The 20,065-nt window shown below is 51.7% G+C and overlaps 1 protein-coding gene across 1 annotated transcript in view; it reads left to right on the forward strand.

Moving 5' to 3' along the window:
• Aldh1l1 (aldehyde dehydrogenase 1 family member L1) overlaps positions 1-20,065 on the forward strand; it is a 50,756-nt gene that overhangs the window by 19,014 nt on the left and 11,677 nt on the right. Inside the window, exons 10-16 of the mRNA XM_040738284.1 lie at positions 2,545-2,692; positions 3,474-3,593; positions 4,586-4,713; positions 6,221-6,371; positions 7,737-7,807; positions 10,059-10,164; positions 12,555-12,642. Of these exons, the coding sequence (XP_040594218.1) occupies positions 2,545-2,692; positions 3,474-3,593; positions 4,586-4,713; positions 6,221-6,371; positions 7,737-7,807; positions 10,059-10,164; positions 12,555-12,642 (812 nt within the window). The remainder of the gene's footprint in view (positions 1-2,544; positions 2,693-3,473; positions 3,594-4,585; positions 4,714-6,220; positions 6,372-7,736; positions 7,808-10,058; positions 10,165-12,554; positions 12,643-20,065) is intronic.

The following is a 20,065-nucleotide window of genomic DNA, read 5'->3' on the forward strand; positions in this document are numbered from 1 at the left end:
AGGTGAGGGGAGGAGCACTGCAGGTGAGGGGAGGAGCACTGCAGGTGAGGGGAGGAGCACGCTAGTGAGAGGAGGAGCACCACTAGTGAGTGGAGGAGCACCACTAGTGAGTGGAGGAGCACCACTAGTGAGTGGAGGAGCACCGCTAGGGAGGGGAGGAGCACCACTAGTGAGGGGAGGAGCATCACTAGGGAGGGGAGGAGCACCACTAGTGAGGGGAGGAGCATGGGCACAGATGAGAGATGGTCCTGGAGGTTTCCCCGTCTCCAAAGCCTGCACTCTGGGGCTACTGGAGTCTTCCGAAAGGAAGTTCTGGGTAGAACTGGGGACAGAGGTGAAGAGGACTATATGTATGAGGAGAATTTGGCCACGTGTCATACCTACTTTCTGGGTAGCAGGTCAGGTCACCTCCTCCTAACCATGGTTTAAACTGGCACCACTTATTTGCCTCCCATTCTGTGAGTAAAAATGTGTACTGGGTTCAGCTGGTTCGGACAGGCATGACCAGTGTCACAGGGCTCGTGTACAAGTTAGCTGAGGATGCCCACGGAGACCAGTCCTCACTTGTTTCTAGTTGGTGACAGGGTCCCAGGAAGGCCAGAAGTGTGAAGTGTTCGTGGGACAGGGTTTAGTGTAGGCGTATCATGTCCCACTGCACTCTGCCAGCTGACGTGTATCCCAGGCCCCGTGCAGCTGACGTGTATCCCAGGCCCCGTGCAGCTGACGTGCATCCCAGGCCCCGTGCAGCTGACGTGCATCCCAGGCCCCGTGCAGCTGACGTGTATCCCAGGCCCCGTGCAGCTGACGTGTATCCCAGGCCCTGTGTAGCTTCAAGAGGCGGGGACCCCTAATGGTAGGAGACTCCACCAGTCAGTGGAGGGCGGGGCCTCAATGGAAGGCCAGGACATGAGCGCAGGGTGGGACTTCGGCACGGCCTGGTCTATCCCACAGTCTGCCTCATGTCTTAGGGAGGAATTGGATCTGTGTGCTTGGCAGAATTGTGTCTTATGGAAGATTGTGTGTGTGTTTCTTTAGGGGATTTGGACTTGCAGTCTTGTAGATTTGATTCTTTGTTCCTCTGTGGTCTGGACAGGGTTACCATTGCTGTGATAAAAATCATGGTGAGAGGCAGCTTGGGGTGGAAAGGGTTTATTTGGCTTACAGGCCATATTCTATCACTGAAGGAATCCCAGGCAGGAAGTCAAGGCAGGGACCCCGAGGCAGGAGCTGATATAGAGGTCATGAGGGGGTGCTGCTTACTGGCTTGCTTTCCATGGCTCGCTCAGCCTGCTTTCTTACAGCACCCAGGATCACAAGCCCGGGGGGTGGGGGGCACTGCCCACTGCTCAGCCTGCTTTCTTACAGCACCCACGACCACCAGCCCGGGGTGGCACTGCCCACTGTGGACTGGTTTCTCTCACAGCAATCCTTAATCAAGAAAACACTCACACAGACTCATCTACAGGTCCGTCTGATGGAGGAATTCCTCAGCTGAGGCTCCTCTTCCCAGATAACTAATGTATCAGTGACCTTTCTGTTTCTGTGACTAAAAAAAAAAGACCAAGGCAACTTATAGAAGAAAAGTTTATTTTGAGCCTTCAGTTCCAGTGGGATAATAGTCCATGGTGGCTGAACAGCGGCATGGTGGAGGTTACAATGGAAGGCTCACATCTCAAAACAGAAAACAGGAAGCAGAGAGGGCTAGAGTCTTTTGACACCTCAAAGCTCGCTCCCAGTGACACACCTCCTCCAACAAAGCCACACTTCCAGACCTCCCCAAATAATTCCACCAACTAGGGACCAAGTATTCAAATGCCTGAGACTATTGGGAGACATGTCATTCAAGCCACCCCCAAATGTAGCTTGTGGCATGAAACAAAACGCTACCCAGCAACCTGCGATGCTGTGGACAGAACCCAAGACCTAAAGTCGACAGAGTGCTCACCCCACCCCCAGATGCACCCTAGCCAGGCCTCTGCTTTTCAAACACTCTCCTAAGTGTGTCACTGTGACTCCTTGCTCACATTTCCCCGACGGTGTGGAACACCTCATTGGGTTTGTATCTGCCCCGTGCTGCTGCTCTGGTAAAATACCCTCTGAGCTGCAGCCCACTTCTAACTGGGCTTTGCTTTCCGAGGATTGGGTGTAAAAAGTTCTCTAAATATTCTGAACCCTTTATCAGACACTTGATTTGGGAGATTTCTCCCAAACTATGTCCTTTGAAGGTTATTAATAATCTATTAGTTATCAACTATCATCCAGCGTGTTGTCTCATAGAATCACAGCAAAATTTGAGGGAGGCTGTTCTGTTGTTGTTTTATGGATGATAAAAACCAAAGGCTCAGATGAGTCATCCCTGTGGTCAACGTCAGTGGCTAGTACCCAGCGAGTGGGAGTTTGGGACCAAGGCCTTCTGCATCCAGAGCCTGCATCCCCATCCTAGTCCCAGGCTCAGCCGCCCTGCTAGTGCCTGTTCAGACCACCTCCTCTTACACAGGAGCCACGGGGTCTCCTGAGCCTCTGCCCTCCCTCTCTTCCCTTCAGGCTGGTGGAGGAGGTGAAGGAGCTGTGTGATGGGCTGGAGTTGGAAAATGAAGACGTTTACATGGCTACCACCTTTGGGGACTTCATTCAGCTCCTAGTGAGGAAGCTGAGAGGGGAGGACGAAGACAGCGAGTGTGTCATTAACTATGTGAGTGCTGCCCTGGGCCTGTAGACCCACTGCGACACCATGCCCCCCCCAGCACCAGGAAGCCAGGAGCCTGGTACCCACGCCCCAGTTTCACTAGCCCTGGGTAACATCTTCCGCAGAGAATATTGCTGTCCAGCGCCCAGAGCGTGGGCAAATCCCACCTCTCAAAGCTCTGGAGGGGCCAGAGAGGAGAGCCTCTTTCCCAGTGAGGAGGACGGTCGACCCTGTGTGCCCAGCTTATACAAAGGGAAGTGCCACAGTGACTGGAAACCCATGTATGAAAAAGTTCTTGAGCAGTCTCCCTCAGGAGTGGGTTTCTGGGTACTTTGTTCGCCTGGTGGTTTGGAAGAGAAGCTGGGGGAGTAGAGGTGGCCAGGTGGATGCCCTGTCACCTGTAGGACAGTGGACAAGAAGCCAATGGACAGATTTCAGGGTGGGGCTGGTCCTTGTGGCTCTCTTGGGCTCAGAGCGAAGGAGTCAGTGTGTGAGTGGAAGGCAGCAGGTTTGAGGGTAAAAGGGCCTTGCCGCCCGTAGCAAGCCACCGCTAGAACCACTCCCCACTAGCCCGGTGTCACACGAGGGTCTGGCCGAGCTGGGCCTCCAGCCCTGACACTGCCTGCGCCCCCACTCTCTTTACCACTGCGTGACCCCACTGTGTAGGCCAGCCCCTGAGACTTCAGCCTTCGTGTGGTGTGTACATCCCTCCGTGTGTCTGTGGGCATGCGCTTGTCACAGATGCCTGTGTGTAAGAGACACACTGCAACCGAGCCTCCCTCCCCAGGTGGAAAGGGCAGTGAACAAGCTGACTCTTCAGATGCCCTACCAGCTCTTCATCGGGGGCGAGTTCGTGGATGCCGAGGGCTCCAAGACCTATAACACCATCAACCCGACAGACGGCAGTGTGAGTTAGGGCTGCAGCCCCGTCCTTCCCATCCTCCTCCGACCTGGCTTCTAAGGGCACTGGCCAGAGGCGGGTGCTTGGATGCATGCGCCTTTGTTACGGATGGGCATGAAGGGTTCCAGCCTAGGCTGCAGGAATGGAGGAGAGCAGGGCAATGAGGGGACGGGAGAGGAGCCAGGAAAGCACAGAGGAACCAGAATACATTTTAGAGCCTGAGGATGCTTAAGAGTCATGCTCCCCTACCCAGCGCGGCTGTCCCTCTTGTGTGGCGGTCACCACCAGCAAAGTCTTCCTCAAATATAACCCCGTGTTTGCCAGTCTTCACTGTGAAGCCCCAGTGTCACGACCCAGTGCATATGCCCATCAAACAAAAGGTCACACACCCGAGGGTCTCCAAGATGACACCGGTCACACACCCGATCACACACCCGAGGGTCTCCAAGATGACACCGGCACAGGATGATTCCATATGTGGTTCCACTCAGTCCCACAGAAGATAGAGCAGCTTCAAATGGGCCGACTGGGGGAATTGGGGCAGACAGGATGGATGGTGTCCTCAGGATGCCAACCTTGCAAGTATGACATGGATGAGGCTGCCTGCCAGCCCCCCGGGGCCTTGGATAGGAAGGGCAAGGCTGTTCATGGTAGATGCTGTCTGGCCCCTCTGATCCCCCTTGGCTACAGCCACATCCCATGGGACCTATCGGGCCAGAGATGGTTCTGGACAAGGCTACAGAATCCCTGTGTGTAGAAGCCTTCTGGCTCAGCTCACAGAGCCAGTGGATCTCAGCTCCAGTGTGAACAGCACTGGACTGCCTGGGCTGCTCAGGTGCAGCTGGCTGGCTGTCAGCCCCTGTGCGCCCCATGTGAGTGCGAGCGGGTGATTCCTCCCTAGACAGCAGCGGCAGCACTTTCCCTCAGTGCCAGCCTGCGCCGTGGGGACCCTGCCTCTGGGTGGCCTCAGGATGAGACTGTCTCTGTTCCTTCCACAGGTCATCTGCCAGGTGTCCCTGGCCCAGGTGAGTGATGTTGACAAGGCAGTGGCGGCAGCGAAGGAAGCCTTTGAGAACGGACTGTGGGGGAAGATAAATGCGCGTGACCGGGGCCGGCTCCTGTACAAGTGAGTTGTGAAACACCCGCTGTCCTCACCACCTTCAGCTAGGAGTAGGGGCGGGGCAGGGAGTAGGGGTGGGGGCAGGGAGCAGGGGCAGGGGCAGGGTGGGACCCTATAGAGAGCTCTATGCCTGGGTCCCACCCGCGGGAAGTGGTCTGGGCACTGCAGTCTTTGTAGGAAACGCCTTCAGAAGGGGTGGAGAGGCAGGTAAGGTACCACAGCCGGCGAGGCCTGAGAGGAAAGGCGCTGGGGGCAGTGAAAAGCTGCAGGGTGAGGCTGTGCCCTAGGGTGCCTTAGCTCAGATGTGAACCAGTGAGGACTGGGGCCTCTGCCAGCACAGAGCAACAAAGGGAGGGGTGCTGGGCCCTGTCTGCTTGTCGCTGCTCAGCCTGGCTGCTAGCAGCTGGGACCCCCGGTGTCACGTCTTCCTCTTTCAGGATTTCTAAAAACTGTTGTTAGTATAGTGTGGTGTGTGTGTGTGTGTGTGTGTGTGTGTGTGTGTGTGTGTGTGATGTATTGTTGTGTTGTGTATGTATGTAGTGTTTATGTGTATATGTGATATGTGTTGTGTGTGTGTGGTGTAGCACGGTGTATGTTTGTGTGTGTATGTGTGTGTGTGGTGCGGTGTGTGTGTGTGTGTTATGGTATGGTGTATGTGTTGTGTGTGTATGTGTGTGTAGTGTTTATGTGTATATGTGATATGTGTGCTATGTGTTGTGTGTGTGTAGTGTGGTGTGGCGTGGTGTATGTTTGTGTGCGTATGTGTGTGTGGTGTGTGTGTGTGTGTGTGTGTGTGTGTGCATGCAGATGCCACAGTGTGCCCATGGGGGGTCAGAGGACTGCTTTCCAGAGTCAGTCTCCTCCTGCTGTGGGCTCCAGGTGTCAAGCTCAGGTGTTGGGCTTGCACAGCAAAGTCTTTAGTCCCTGACTCAAGCCTGCTCCCTTAGCGGGAAACCCTCCTGTCACTGAAGGGACCATTATCCAGGCTGCCCACAGTGGCCATCAGAAGCCAGGTAGCCAGGTGCGGATGAGCACAGACTCACAATAGCCTAAAAGTCGCCTTCCCCAAACTTGTCTCCTACTTATAGGGCCAGGGCCACCTCTCAAACTCCAGACCTCAGCCTCAGGGACATGACTGAGTTGAGCTGCCCATCCAGTTGGATGCACTTTCTCTCTTTTGAGGCTATCCAGAAATAGGAGGGGTGGCCTCTCATCTGTTAGCCACAGGCAGTTGGACGCCTCTTCAGAGCAACTTCATGGGGGCATTGTAAAGTCTCTATAGGCCTCCAAGGGAGAGGAAAGGAAGGGGACAAAGGGTGTCATTCTTACACCTATCCAGAAAGAGACCCTATTGTCCCATCTTACAGATGGGAAAAGTGAGGCCAGCACATCCAAGTGACTGTTCTGGTAATGGAGGGCAGAGTCCTCCACTCCATCAGGAATGGCATTGAAAGAGCAGGCAAGACAGTAGCAGGCCTAAGTCAGTCTCCTGCCCCCTCTTGTCATCGGCCAGGTTGGCGGATCTCATGGAACAGCACCAGGAAGAGCTAGCCACCATTGAGGCCCTGGACGCAGGTGCTGTCTACACACTGGCCCTGAAGACACACGTGGGCATGTCCATCCAAACTTTCCGCTACTTTGCTGGCTGGTGTGACAAGATCCAGGTGGGGTTTGGACTCCCGTCTCCCATGTATTCATGAGCTTGTGTGCAGGTGGGTTCCTGGGGAGGTGCCCTGCCTAGCATTCTTCCAAACAGCTACCACAGTGGTGGCTTAAAGCATTGGCAACCCAAGATCCCTCAGAGAGAGTCCCGCAGGCTTGGCAAGTTTTGTGCCAGGGTCTCAGTGTGCCTCAGAGTCAATTTGTAAAAGGAGTGGGTAAATTTTAGCTTGTGGTTCGGAAGGTCCCTGTGCACAATCTGTTGACTCCATCGCTCTTGGGTCGGCCCACACATGGTACAAGAGTGAGTGACAGAGCAAAACTGCTCGTGCCACGGCAGGTGAGTCTTACAAAGAAGATAAGGGAGAGATGGGGGATCTGAAAAGCTCCTTGAAGGACACCCCAGGACCTAACCTCCACCCACTAGCCCCACTTCCTAACAATTTCTCTACCTCCCAGTAGTGCTGTTTTGGGGAATGAGTCATTAGCATGCAGGCTTTTGGGGGACACTCAAAATCCAACTCTGACAGGTGCCCTGGATGGCAGGGCCTCACCTTGAGGCTCTGAGGGAGGGCCTGTTTCCAGACCACTCAGGTGTTGCCAGTTCTTGCTGGCTACAGGCAAGGACCTCTTTCCCTAGTCCTCACCTGAGGCCTCCATCTCCCAGTGACATGTCATCCGTGAGTTTCGGGTCTCTGCAGCTGCCTTATAACTGTGGGATGTGGTCCTGAGGGTTCCTGTGGTGCCTCTAGGCCCATGCATGGTCCTCGCCTCCTCCTAAGGTCCACTGAGATCTTGCACATACCCTGTCTTGGGATTGAGCACACCATCTTGGGAAGCTCCCCCGGGAAGGGAGGGCTCCAAGGCTCCTCTCTCCACTAGGGCTGAGAACTGTGGGGCATGATGGTCACGTGGGAGGTGGGTCTCCAGGCACCATCCCCATTCTGCCTCCTCTGACTTCTCTGGGGTCATCTCTTCCTGGGCCCCCTGGCTACCTCAGCACTAATAGCTCGAGGGGCAGCCTAGCCTCCGGGGTGCCCCTCATCCTTTCTCTGCCCAGCTATCAGAGCGAAAGGCCTTGTCCCTGCCAGGACCAGCTTGTCCCTTCCAGGGCTAGCCTCCTGCCTAGGGCTGTGTCTGATATGGAACTGTTGCTTTGCTCCTCCTGGTTGTCCAACCTGATACCTCTGAACTCCAGCCATGTCCCTATCAAGTGTAAGCTGGCAGCCTTGGCCTCCTACCCAGGTCATCGTGGGACAGTCAGTACCGAAACAAGGCCCTGTTTCTCCTGGGTGTCCTACAGCAACTGCTGACCGTGGAGAAAGGATGGGAATGCCACCATCCCGGTGACACTGCTGTGTTTCTTCTAGGGTGCCACCATCCCCATCAACCAGGCTAGACCCAACCGCAACCTAACCTTGACCAAGAAGGAGCCTGTTGGGTGAGTGACAAGGCACAGTGACCACACACCTGCCTGTGGCATCCCTGCACATATCCATGGGTAGCTATTCCATTCACATCCAAAGTGCCTGCTCTGCCTGACACTGCTGTAGTTGCTGTCTTTTATTTAAATGTACAGTAACTGTCAATCAGAGCCATGACGGTAAGGGGGGGCTACATCCAAAATGACTGTGTTATACAAATGAGTCGGTGTTAGCCAGAGGAACAGAGCCAGCAGAATGTACCTACAATTAAGAAGCCAGGTGGTTTGGCCTTCATCCAGAGGCTCCACAGCGACACCTGGCCACCAGCAACCTGGAGGGCCAGGGAGACAAGAGCCGCTCAGTCTGAGAAGCTGGAAGGCTCAGAATAAGGGTCACACATGGCAGAGCTCCCCCAGCCTAGTGGATGCTGCCACCCATATTCAGGGAGCAGCTTCCCTACTCGTCCCCAGAGAATTCTCAAAGCATGGTTGAACCAGTTTCCTAGGTGCCTCTCAGTCCAGTCAAACGGAGAGCCACGCTTAGCCACGGTATGCAGGGCAGAGCAGGGGAATGACTGCAGAGGAAACCCAGCCCTCAGCCCTTCCTCTCACCCATAGAGGACCCCGAGGCACAGAGGAAAAGAGAAAGCATGGTGGGGCATCTTCATAAGTATTCAGAATCCTCACGTCACAGGCATGGGGAATCCCTGGGGTGTTTGGGAGGCTTAGAAGCCTGCACATGGCTCTATAGCAGCAGGGCCTCCATCAGAAACACTTAGACTGCCATGGTCTTAACACATTCTCCTGAAGAGAAAGGAGGGAAGGAGAGGAGGGGGGGAGGGAGGGAGGGAGGGCTCAGATACTGCAGGGCAGCTGCTACCACTGGGTGTATCAAATGCAAGAGATCTCCTACCAAGAGTGGCCACTAGGAATTGCCATGATCTGCGTGGCTTAGACGTTGACCTAACTTGGGTGACAGGGAATGAAGAAATGATAGCACACACACAGAAAAGCTGGGATTGGGAGGGCTTTGTGTCCTGATGGAGACATGCCAACAGCAAATCAAAACCTCTGTGTATTTATTTCATACATCTGAGCTGAGAAGGCAGGTTTATTATATACTGAATAAACCAATCTCTGTAGGGGGCAGCCTTAGGCTGTGACTGTCCTAGAGGAAGAGGCTGTGTTTGACTACACTCTGTTGACTACACACAGACGAGTGGAAGGCTTTGTCGTTTCCACGTGTCTGAGGGTCACGGCCATTTGACCCCATTGCTTCAGGCCTGCGTTTGCCCAGCATCGTAGCAAAAGCACATGGCACAGGAAGCCGCTCACCTCACAGCAGTCAGGGAGTCTTCAGCACATGGGGATGGATATGTGCAATCCAGATTTGTGTGGCATGCTGGTGGCTGTGACAGCCTTTGGCATTTCTTACAGACCTGTCACCCTGACCTCTGTCTCCCTCCGTGGCCATGTCACATTCTCTTTGTGGTTCTGGGTGTGCAGGTTTGTGGAGAGGGACATAATTCACTCCATAGCAGGGGGACTCTTCTGACATTCCCCTTCTTTGGATTCCCTAAAACCCCACTTCTCCCCCTGGCCACCATCTAGTGGCCTCAGGCTCTGCTCTCTGGTATCTACCTAGACCCTCTGTTATGCCGGGTGTACACTGGAGGAAAGACCCCCAGTACATTCTGCCGCTCCCAGGGTGATGTGCAGGCTCTCTGTTGTCCGGGTTCCATGAAAGCTCTGGCTGGCACTCACCAACCTCTCTTGTGACACCTTTCAGTCATCCTGCCCACTGGCCTCGGTGTGTGCTTTCTCAGGCAGAGCCTCACAGGATTAAGCTGTGGCCAGCATACCTGCCCCACCCACCCCCAGTCTTTGCTAGCCCTGATCTGAGTGTGAGGCTCACACACCAAGCCAGAGGTTCCCAAGGGTGACTGACCTCACCAGGTTTTCCACACAGACCCCTGCAGGATGGGCCTCCAGCCTAACACTTATAAGGACCCTGTCCCAAGCCCTGCTGAGCCATCTTGTGACCCATGACCCTCTCATGACCTCCTAGCCTGAGTGCACACCGGTGTCTGCTGACTATGCCCGCTCCTTGCTTCCCTTCCTCCCTAGACAGCTCCCTCAGACACTGACCTCCACCCAGTCCATACCGCAGCATCTGAGGGAGGGGCTGACTCGCAGGACCATGGCCTTTCCTCGAAATCCCGGCTGTGACAGCTGAGGAGAGACAAAGGCCCTCTGCTTTTGTTTGCAGGGTCTGTGGCATTGTCATCCCCTGGAACTATCCCCTGATGATGCTATCCTGGAAGACGGCAGCCTGCTTGGCAGCTGGGAACACTGTGGTCATCAAGCCTGCCCAGGTAAGCACGTACTCTCTGGACCAGCCTGTGGCCCCTGGAGGGGATGGGGAGCTCACTCTGTCAGGAGCCTATACCACGCTGCTGCTAGGAGCTGGCCCTCAAAGCCCAGCGTACCATGGATGAAGACACATGCAGGGGTGGGGAGGGGAGTACTAGATGGCTCAGCAGACTGAGCAGCTGCCAGCAGCGGAGACCTGGACACTGGAGACTGGGCTGGTACCCATCGCGCGCGTTCTGCTGCCACTCTGGATCTACACCCTGCATCTTGTTTTGTGTCCCTGGCCTGGCTCATGCTCGGGGCAGGCCGGTGGTACCAGTAAACTTGGTTCCTTGGCTTGGCTTCAGAGACCAGACGTCCTAGAAGGAGGCAGTGTAGACAAAGAGATTTAGGAACCTTCCAGCAAGTAGCTCCAAATGGTAGGAGAGCAGAGGGGATTTCATGGACCGCAGGGTTCCTCCCATGGCTGATGACAACGCTCCCTGCCTCTGTTTCATCAGTACATTGGTGACCATCATCCACTGCTTGCCTCCAGGGGGAACTGGACACAGGTGCCGTCTTTGGAGCGGCCAGTGCCCCTCCGGATTCTTTGAAGCACATTAGCCTGGAGGGTAGCAGCGTAACAAAGCCCCATGGAGACCCTAGACAGTGTGTGCCGGGGTCCACTTTTAACAGATTATTTTTATTTTTGTTCCCCCTTCCCCCATTTCTCAGACTACATATAGTTAGAACAGTAAAAATTCTGATTTGTGTTTTACTTCTGCAAATACCTTTTCATAGTGATTTGTTTAAGAGGATTGCACTTGGGTCAAAAAAATAAGACACCAGAGGAAGAAAAGACAGCAGAGCAGCAGTAAAGAAAGTTCGCTGCTATTCCAGGGGGCCCAAGGTTTCTAGCACCCACGTCGGTCAGATCCAAAGGACCCAACACTTTCTTCTGGCTTCTGTGCAAAGCCTCCCTCCCTCCCTCTCTCCCTCCCTTCCTCCCTCCCTCCCTCCCTCCCTCCCTCCCTCCCTCCCTCCCTCCCTCCCTCCCTCCCTCCCTCCCTCTCTCTCTCTCTCTCTCTCTCTCTCTCTCTCTCTCTCTCTCTCTCTGACACACACACACATACACACAGGCTCAAGTGGGCTCCCACATGGCTCTTTCTATTTCTTCTTTCCTCTTTTTTTAATTTTAGTTTTCGGAGGATCTCCTTTCTCCCAGGCTAGTTTTCACTTACGCTGCTGAGGAATATCTTCTTCTCCTCCTCTTCCTGCTGGTGGGTGCTTGGATTCCAGGCATGGCTAGCACACCCAGTTTATTCTGTGCTGAGGATGGAGCCCCGGGCTTCGGTACCCTAGGGCAGGACTTCCCCCCCTTCCCACATAGACCAGATCCACACCACAGCCTTCCAGTGCTGTTGTTTTTGTCCCCAAGTTAATTCTGTTCATATTTATTTACTTTATGTGTACTGTTTATTTACTTTTTTTGTTTTTAAAGACAGGACCTCTCTATGTAACCCTGGCTAACACATTCAACAAATTAGCAATTTGCATGCACCAGATTATTTAGGCATGATGAAAACCCTCCCAGGTAGACCTTGATTTCCTGCTAAGTGGTGGTGCTGTTGGCAGGTCATGGTCATTGTTTTGGTTCAGGTCATCCCTATCCTTAGGTAAACTCTGTCCTAAGAAAGGCTACTGGCAAGGTCTGAGACCCCAGAGTCACAGACAACTACTCAGCCGAAGTCGTGTGGAGTATGAAATTACCTAACCCCAACTGGAGGAAACCTCTGACCCAGCAGTTTACAGGAGACAGGAGGGGTGGGTGTTAGTAGCTGGAGGGACTAGAAAATAGCCTCCCTTTCAGCTTCCAGAGTGGAGCAGTCCACAGAGTTACAGAGGCATGGAGAGCTGGTCACCAGGGCCTCTGTGGCAGTCCAGTTTCACCAGGGGCCTCCCCGTAGGTTGATGCCTGCAGTTCTCTGAGCAGAAGCTGGTCTCGTGTGAGGGGCTGCTTGCTGAGGGTCACTTTGCTGGGGGAGCTGAGCCTCTGTGGATGGGCCTGCTGGCCTGTCCCCTGCTTCAGGGCTAAGTGGGAACACTCTGAGAAGAGATAAGCATGGGATGGAAAGCATCCAGGCTGGCTAAGGAGCCGCTAGTGGGGGAGTGTAGCATACTAGGGGCTTATAAGACCTCACTCCTGGGAGATGCTGGGGATGCTAGCTGGGTGGGCAGTGCCTATGGCTGGCCATGAACACGGCCTCCCTGTGGTCATCCTGCTGTCCCACGCACTGTTCCCCCTTCCTGCTTCAGACAGCTAGCTTCTGGGAGAGGGCTATGAAGGGAGGTCTGGCTGCATCCTACATCCAAACTCCTCCCCACTGAGACGTCCCCGCTATGCCTCTTTCAGGTGACCCCACTCACAGCCTTGAAGTTTGCAGAACTGACACTGAAGGCTGGCATTCCCAAAGGCGTGGTCAACATCCTCCCTGGATCTGGTAAGAACTGAGCTGGGGCTGGGGCTCAGAGCATCCATGTATACACGTGGGAGGGCAGTGCCCATGATGAGCCTGTGACGGAGGAGGACACACTCTAGGGAGACACAGCACCTGGAGGGGGCTTAACTTTCATCCCTCCCTGCTTTCTGCTTTGTTCTTGTCTATGCTCTGGATAATCTATGTGGCTAAGGAATTGTCTGCCCTTGGACATAAATGGGAATTCATCTGCAGACTGTTATAGGCTTGGAGTACTTGGGGATGCAGTATTATAACTTCTTAGTTTAGTAGTCTAGTTTATGGGCAAAATTGTATCATGAAGATTCAGAATCTGTTGGCAGAGTTGTATATGGCATTCTTTTGTCATTTTGTCTCCTTCTACTGTGATTTCCCCACAATCCGTACCTTCTGCCTAAGGTCCAGTGTTGATGGAGATGCCTGTGCTTCCAAGGCCTTTCTCGCCTGCACATTTACTTTCAACCTGCTTGCACCGTTGAATCTTAAACGCGCTCCGTGGGACAGTGTGTGTGATAGAATCTGGGGGCTGTTGCTCTTTCTTCCTGTCTCGCATTCTTTGATTTTAAAAAATTGTTTTCATTTTCTCTGTAGGAGCATGTACCTGCGTGTGTGTGTGTGTGTGTGTGTGTGTGTGTGTGTGTGTGTGTGTGTGTGTGTGCAGTGCCTATAGAGACCAGAAGAGGGTGTTGGATCCCCTGGATCCAATTGGAGTTACAGACGGTTGTGAGCCACCACGTGGGTGCTAGGAATCAAACCTGGATCCTCTGGAAGAGTAGCCAGTGCTTCTAACTGCGGATTCATCTCCCCAACCATGGAAATAGACTTTTTGCTTTATGTCTGGTATTCACTTATGAGTGAGTACAGATTATCTTTGTCTTTCTAGGTCTGGGTTACCTCACTCAGAATGGTTTTTTTCCTAGTTCTGTCCATTTGTCTGCAAATTTTAGGATGTCATTGTTTCTTGCCACTGAGTAGTACTCCATTGTGTAAATGTACCACGTTTTCTTTATCCATTCTTTAGATGAGGGGCATCTAAGTTGTTTCCAATACCTGGATATTATAAATAATGTTGCTGTGAATATAACTGAGCAAATGCCTTGTGGTGTAAATGTGCTTCCCTTGAGTGTATGCACAACAGTGGTATTGCAGGGTCTTGAGGTAGGTTGGCCCCTAATTTTCTGAAAAATAACCACACTGATTTCCACAGCAGTTGTACATGCTTGCACTCCCACCAGCAATGGAGGAGTGTTCCCCTTTCTCCACATCCTCTCCTGCATACACTGTGTTTATCTTAGCCATTCTGATCTGTGTAAGATGGAATCTCAGAGTTTTGATTTGCATTTCCCTGATGACTAAGGATGTTGAGCAATTCCTTAAGTGCCTTTTAGTAATTTGAGATTGTTCTGTTGAGAATTCTCTGTTTAGATCTGTACCTCATTTTTTAATTGGAGTATTTTAATTGGTAGTTTGATGTCTGGTTTTTTGAGTTCTTTATATAATTTGGAGATCGGCCCTCTGTCAGATGTGTGGTTGGTGAAGATCTTTTCCCATTCTATAGGCTGTTGTTTTGTCTTGTTGACTGTGTTCTTTGCTTTACAGTAGCTTCTCAGTTTTAGGAGGCCCATTTATTAATTGTTGATCTCAGTGTCTGTGCTTCTGGTGCTCTATTTGGGAAGTGGTCTCCTGTGCCTATGCATCAAGTGTATTTCCCACTTTTGACCCGTCCAGCAGGCCAGGTTATTTACTGGGTCTCGAGTGGGTGTCACCTGTAGGAGTCAAACGGGGGGGAGAGAGAAGTGGAAGCCAAGCGCGTAAAGAAAGACAGAGTCAGTCTGAGTTGCGTCAAGGCTTCGTTTATTAGCTAGCAAGATTTCATTTTTATAAAGCGGTTTAGGCAGGGCGGGGGATGAGGACAGGGGCAGTGGGAAGTACCGGGCCCGGGTACAGAAGGAAATATTTCTTATAGAACACCTTATGTTTAGCCTGTTCCAGGAACCAATGTATGCATGACCAGTTTGTTCATAATAACTTTTCAATTCAAATTGTTTCAATTCAAACTGCCACTTAGTTCTGCTACAACTTAAAGGTCCCCCGGGGCTCCAACACACTTTCTCTTCTATGAGGTTCAGTGTGGATGGATTTATATTGAAGTCTTTGATCCATTTTGACCTGAGTCTTGTGCATGGTGACAGATATAAATCTATTGCAACAAGTATTCTTAATTGCTGAACCACCTCTCCAGCCCTGCTCTTTGCTTTTTCATAGACGGCTTAATCCATTTACATCGAATGCTATTTTGCTGTAGTTAGATTTGATATTTTACCTTTTACTTTCTGTCTTCTGTCAGACTTCCTTTTACTTATTTATTGAATGGTGTCACATTTTAGTTTTTTATATGGAATCTTGCTGTGTTACTAAAGATGGTCTCAAACTCCTGAACGCAAGTGGTCCTCCTGCCTCAGCCTCTTGAGTGCTGAACTATAGGGTTGAATCATTGTACTGACTGACATTTTAGTTTTTTAGGCAATTTTTTTTGCTCTCTCTGTGTGTGCACACATAAAAGTATACACACATAAAAGTATACACACACACAGTGTGTGTGTGTGTGTGTGTTAAACTTTTTAAGATTTAAAAAAGATTAAGAGCTAGTTACAGGACAGCTTCCACAGCCACAGAGAAACCCTGTCTGGAAAAACAAAAAAAAATGCCTTATGCATTTATTTTTCTTTTTGTTTTGAGACAGGGTCTCACTATGTAGTCCTGGCTGGCTTGAAACTCACTATTTAGACCAGACTGGCCTGGAACTCATAGATTTGCCTGACTCTGCCTCTAGAAAGCTAGTATCAATTTTTTTTGATTGTGAATTTCTATGTGTATCAGTGTGTGGGTATATGCATATGAGTACAGGTGCCTGTGGAGGCCATAGGTATGGAATCTCCCTGTGGCTGCAGTTAATGGTGGTTGTGGGCCTCTAGGCCGGGGTTCTGGGAACTAAACTCTGGTTCTTCACAAGAGAACAAGTGCTCTTGTCTTAACCACTGAGCCATCTCTCTAGCCCAGTGAGTGTGTTTACTTCTCTTCTTGGCAACTACTCTAAGGCTTATCACTTACTCCTTAATTCATGAAAATCTACTTTATACTGACTCTGGGGAAATAGGAAAGTCCCTTTATACGTAAACAAGTGCTCTTTGATCTCCTTTTGTGCCGTTACCTTTGCATATATACATGTGGATCATAGTGCCGCCATGTGGCAACTAGCATAGCCTCAGATATTACGTTCTGTCGTGTCGTGTCTGATAATGAAGTTGGAAGAGCGGGTCTGGCTGCTGCGGTCCTTACCTGTCCCCTCTCTTCTCGCTCGTGGACCTGAGTCTGTCCACCACGCCCTTTCTCTAGCTTGCTCCCCGCTCCTGTTACTGGTGTCTAAACTGGCGCGTTTCTGTTTTAGGTACAACAGTAGAACTGTAGATGCTTGAAGTGTGCAGTTACTCTTTGAGTAACCATATTCTTGGTTCTGGCTCCCACCCTCACCACCCTGTGAATTCTGACCACTGTCAGTTACTGATTCTCAATCACCTGCTTTCGTTTCTGAGAGCTTCCTTCAGTATTTCTTCTGCTTGCCACAGATGTATCAGTTGTCTGTGTGGCGGCATCCTTCTTTCCCTCCCCTTTTTGAAGACCCAGATGGCTTTGCAAGGTGTGAAACTGTTGGCTAACAAATTGGGCTTTTAGCAGTGTTTCGGTATGTCACCCACATACTGTCCCTGTGTCACCTCGCACGCTGTCCCTGTCAACCCACAAGTTGTCCCTCTGTTACCCCACGTGCCTTCCTTGCTTCATCTCACACGCCTTCCTTACCTGTGACACCTTACCTGTTGTCCCTGTGTCAGCTCACGTGTCCTCTGTGTCACCCCATGTGCCCGTCTGTGTCACACTATGTGTCCTCTGTGTCACCCCACGTGTCCTCTGTGTCACCCCACGTGTCCTCTGTGTCACCCACGTGTCCTCTGTGTCACCCACGTGTCCTCTGTGTCACCCACGTGTCCTCTGTGTCACCCACGTGTCCTCTGTGTCACCCCACATGTCCTCTGTGTCACCCCATGTGTCCTCTGTGTCACCCCACGTGTCCTCTGTGTCACCCCACGTGTCCTCTGTGTCACCCACGTGTCCTCTGTCACCCACGTGTCCTCTGTGTCACCCACGTGTCCTCTGTGTCACCCCACGTGTCCTCTGTGTCACCCCACGTGTCCTCTGTGTCACCCACGTGTCCTCTGTCACCCACGTGTCCTCTGTGTCACCCACGTGTCCTCTGTGTCACCCCACGTGTCCTCTGTGTCACCCCATGTGTCCTCTGTGTCACCCCATGTGTCCTCTGCCACCCATGTGTCCTCTGTGTCACCCCACATGCCTATCTGTGTCACCCCACGTGCCTATCTGTGTCACCCACGTGTCCTCTGTGTCACCCCCACATGCCCATCTGTGTTACCCCACGTGTCCTCTGTGTCACCCCCACATGCCCATCTGTGTCACCCCACGTGTCCTCTGTCACCCCCACGTGCCCATCTGTGTCACCCCACGTGTCCTCTGTGTTACCCCCACATGACCATCTGTGTCACACACGTGTCCTCTGTGTCACCCACGTGTCCTCTGTGTCACCCACGTGTCCTCTGTGTCACCCACGTGTCCTCTGTGTCACCCCACGTGTCCTCTGTGTCACCCCACGTGTCCTCTGTGTCATCCCACGTGTCCTCTGTGTCACCCACGTGTCCTCTGTGTCACCCCACGTGTCCTCTGTGTCACCCCACGTGTCCTCTGTGTCACCCACGTGTCCTCTGTGTCACCCACGTGTCCTCTGTGTCACCCACGTGTCCTCTGTGTCACCCACGTGTCCTCTGTGTCACCCCACATGTCCTCTGTGCCACCCACGTGTCCTCTGTGTCACCCCACATGTCCTCTGTGTCACCCGCATGCCTTTACTCTCACTCCATGTACCTTCTGACCTCTGGTTTCTGATGAAACCAGCTGTTAGTCTGTCTGGGGTTCCTGTGTCTGACAGGTGGTTCCTCTCTCACTGTTCTCCAAGGCTTCTTTCCTCATCTCTCAGCATCTCTGCCCTGTGTATCAGAGTGTGGGCCTCACTGTGTCCCTTCATTCTTTCTTTTTTGTTTTGTCAAGACAGGGTGTTTCTATGTAACAAGCTGTCCTGGAACTTGCTTTGTGGACTAGGCTGGCCTGGAACTCACAGAGATCTGCCTGCCTCTGACTCTCGAGTGCAGGGATTAAAGGCGTGTGCCAGCCATGTCCATTTCATATTAGAAACACTTTCACCTTGTTAGATGTGCAGATTAGTGTTTTTCTAGAAGTTTCCAGCCATATTCATTACGACTGCTTTGCGCCTTCTCCTTTCTCCTCTCCTCTGGTGTTCCTGTGGTGTGTGCATTGCTGTAACTAACAATGCCCTGCTTTCCCCAGAGGCTCTGGCCATTCTTTTATCAATCCTTTGCCCTCTGTTCTTCAGGTTATGCCATCTCCGTTGGTTGGTTTCCACTGGCTCTTCTGCCGAGTCCTCTTGCTGCTGAGCCTTTGGTTTTGTCCTGACAGTTCCTGCTGGGTTTTCTGTGCTGGGCTCTGTTGCTCACCGGACCTTTCTTTGTGATGCACCTCACTTGCTTCTTTGCATGATGTTTTCTTTCTTCCTCTTTGTCTTTTCTTTTTGCTAATTGTGAACATTTTAAGCAGTATTTGTAGCTACTTTGAATACTGTTCCCCCTTCCTTTTCAAAGATTGTTTTTCCTTGCTTGCTTGTTTAGTGACTTCCTTTAATACTTTCTATGAAATCTGTTTCCCAAAAGCTTGTAGCTTCAACATCATTTCTCGCAGGGTGGAGCTGGAGCCTGGCAGCCACAGCCTCCTGGCAGGGTACCAACCTCGGCAGGGTTCACTTCATTCCATTTCTTTGGCTGCTGTTAGGCCGTCTTCCTCTGCCAGTGTCCCTTGATTGCAGGCTAGGTGCTCATGCAGATATCCATGAAATGTTGTCTGTAAGTGTGTCAGTGCTCCATGTGCATTCCTGGTGCCCGAGGAGGCCATCAGATCTTCTGGAACTGAGGTTACAGATAGTTGTGAGTCCCCATGTGGGTGCTGAGAATCAAGCCTGGCTTAGGCTATACTCTTAGCCACTGGCCATCTCTTTAGCCCCTGCTCGTTTATTGACAGTACCCCATAGCATAAATTATTCTACAACTTTAAGCCCTTTGAAGGAGTAATTTTATTATCATTGTTATTGTTTTATTTGTTTTTCTAGACATGGTTTCTCTGTGTAGTCCTGACTGACCTGGAACTCTCTTTATAGACCAGATTAGCCTTGAACTCAAAGATTCATCTGCCTCTGCCTCCAGAGTGCTGGGATTAAAGGCGTGCACCACCACCCAGCTAAAGGAGCTGAAAGACCTAAAGTTATCAGACTGAATATCCCGTGATGTCCCACGCTCAATAACCAGACAGTTGGATGCAAACTGCAAGAGGTTTATTGTTTACACAGGCGTCTGCGGGCACTCCAGCTGCCTTAGCTAGCTGAGAGCCCCGGGCTTTAGGACAGTTTTCTTTTTATGTACATAATTTTGGCAAGCAAAGCAATAGGGGTATTGCAAAAAGCAGAGCCACTGCAGGTGGAGATCTGGGCAAGCAATAGGGATATTGTAAGAAGCGCGGGCATAACACATCCTTCCTGGAGAAACCACAAGGTCAAGATTAAACTTATCTTAACAGCCTGCCGGTGTCCTGCATCAGCACTCTGGACAAGATGTTCTTTTTAATTCGACCTTGTTCCCTGACTAGGGGAAGGGACCTTGGGGAATTTCCACTGAGGCAACCTTCTGAGTCTCAAAAGGGGGGGTGTATATTGAGGTTTTTCAGAGTAAGTTTTTAAAGATTTAACTTATTATTATGTGTGTGGAGGGTATACGCCCAGAGCTCAGAAGTTGTGTACTCTCCTGAAGCTGGAGTTACAGGTGAGATACCCAACTGGGTGCTGGGAATCAAACTTAGGTCCTCTGAAAAAAACAACTGGTACTCTCAATTGCTGAGCCATGCCATTTTTAACAGCAGCCTTTGACGTTTGAAGGGCTTCTCCTTCATTCTCTTGGGTATCATATCTTATTGCCTCCTGGGGCCTCCTGCTCCTTCTAAGTGGTGTATCCTCACACCTCTGCTGTTGAGAGTGCCCATAAGGCTGCTCCTTTCAGTAGTGTTGGGGTTCTCTGTTCTTACGGACAGCTTTCCTACTGGTCAAATTCTCTGAACCACGACTTCAGACGCCAAATCCTGTGAGGGAATGGAGCAGGGTACATGATGTTCTGGAGTGTTCACTTTGCAAAGGGGTTTAAGAAGAAGAGATCCCTCAACCCCT

Source organism: Mesocricetus auratus, unplaced genomic scaffold (assembly GCF_017639785.1).
Source record: "Mesocricetus auratus isolate SY011 unplaced genomic scaffold, BCM_Maur_2.0 Super-Scaffold_100676, whole genome shotgun sequence".
Lineage (NCBI taxonomy): Eukaryota > Metazoa > Chordata > Mammalia > Rodentia > Cricetidae > Mesocricetus > Mesocricetus auratus.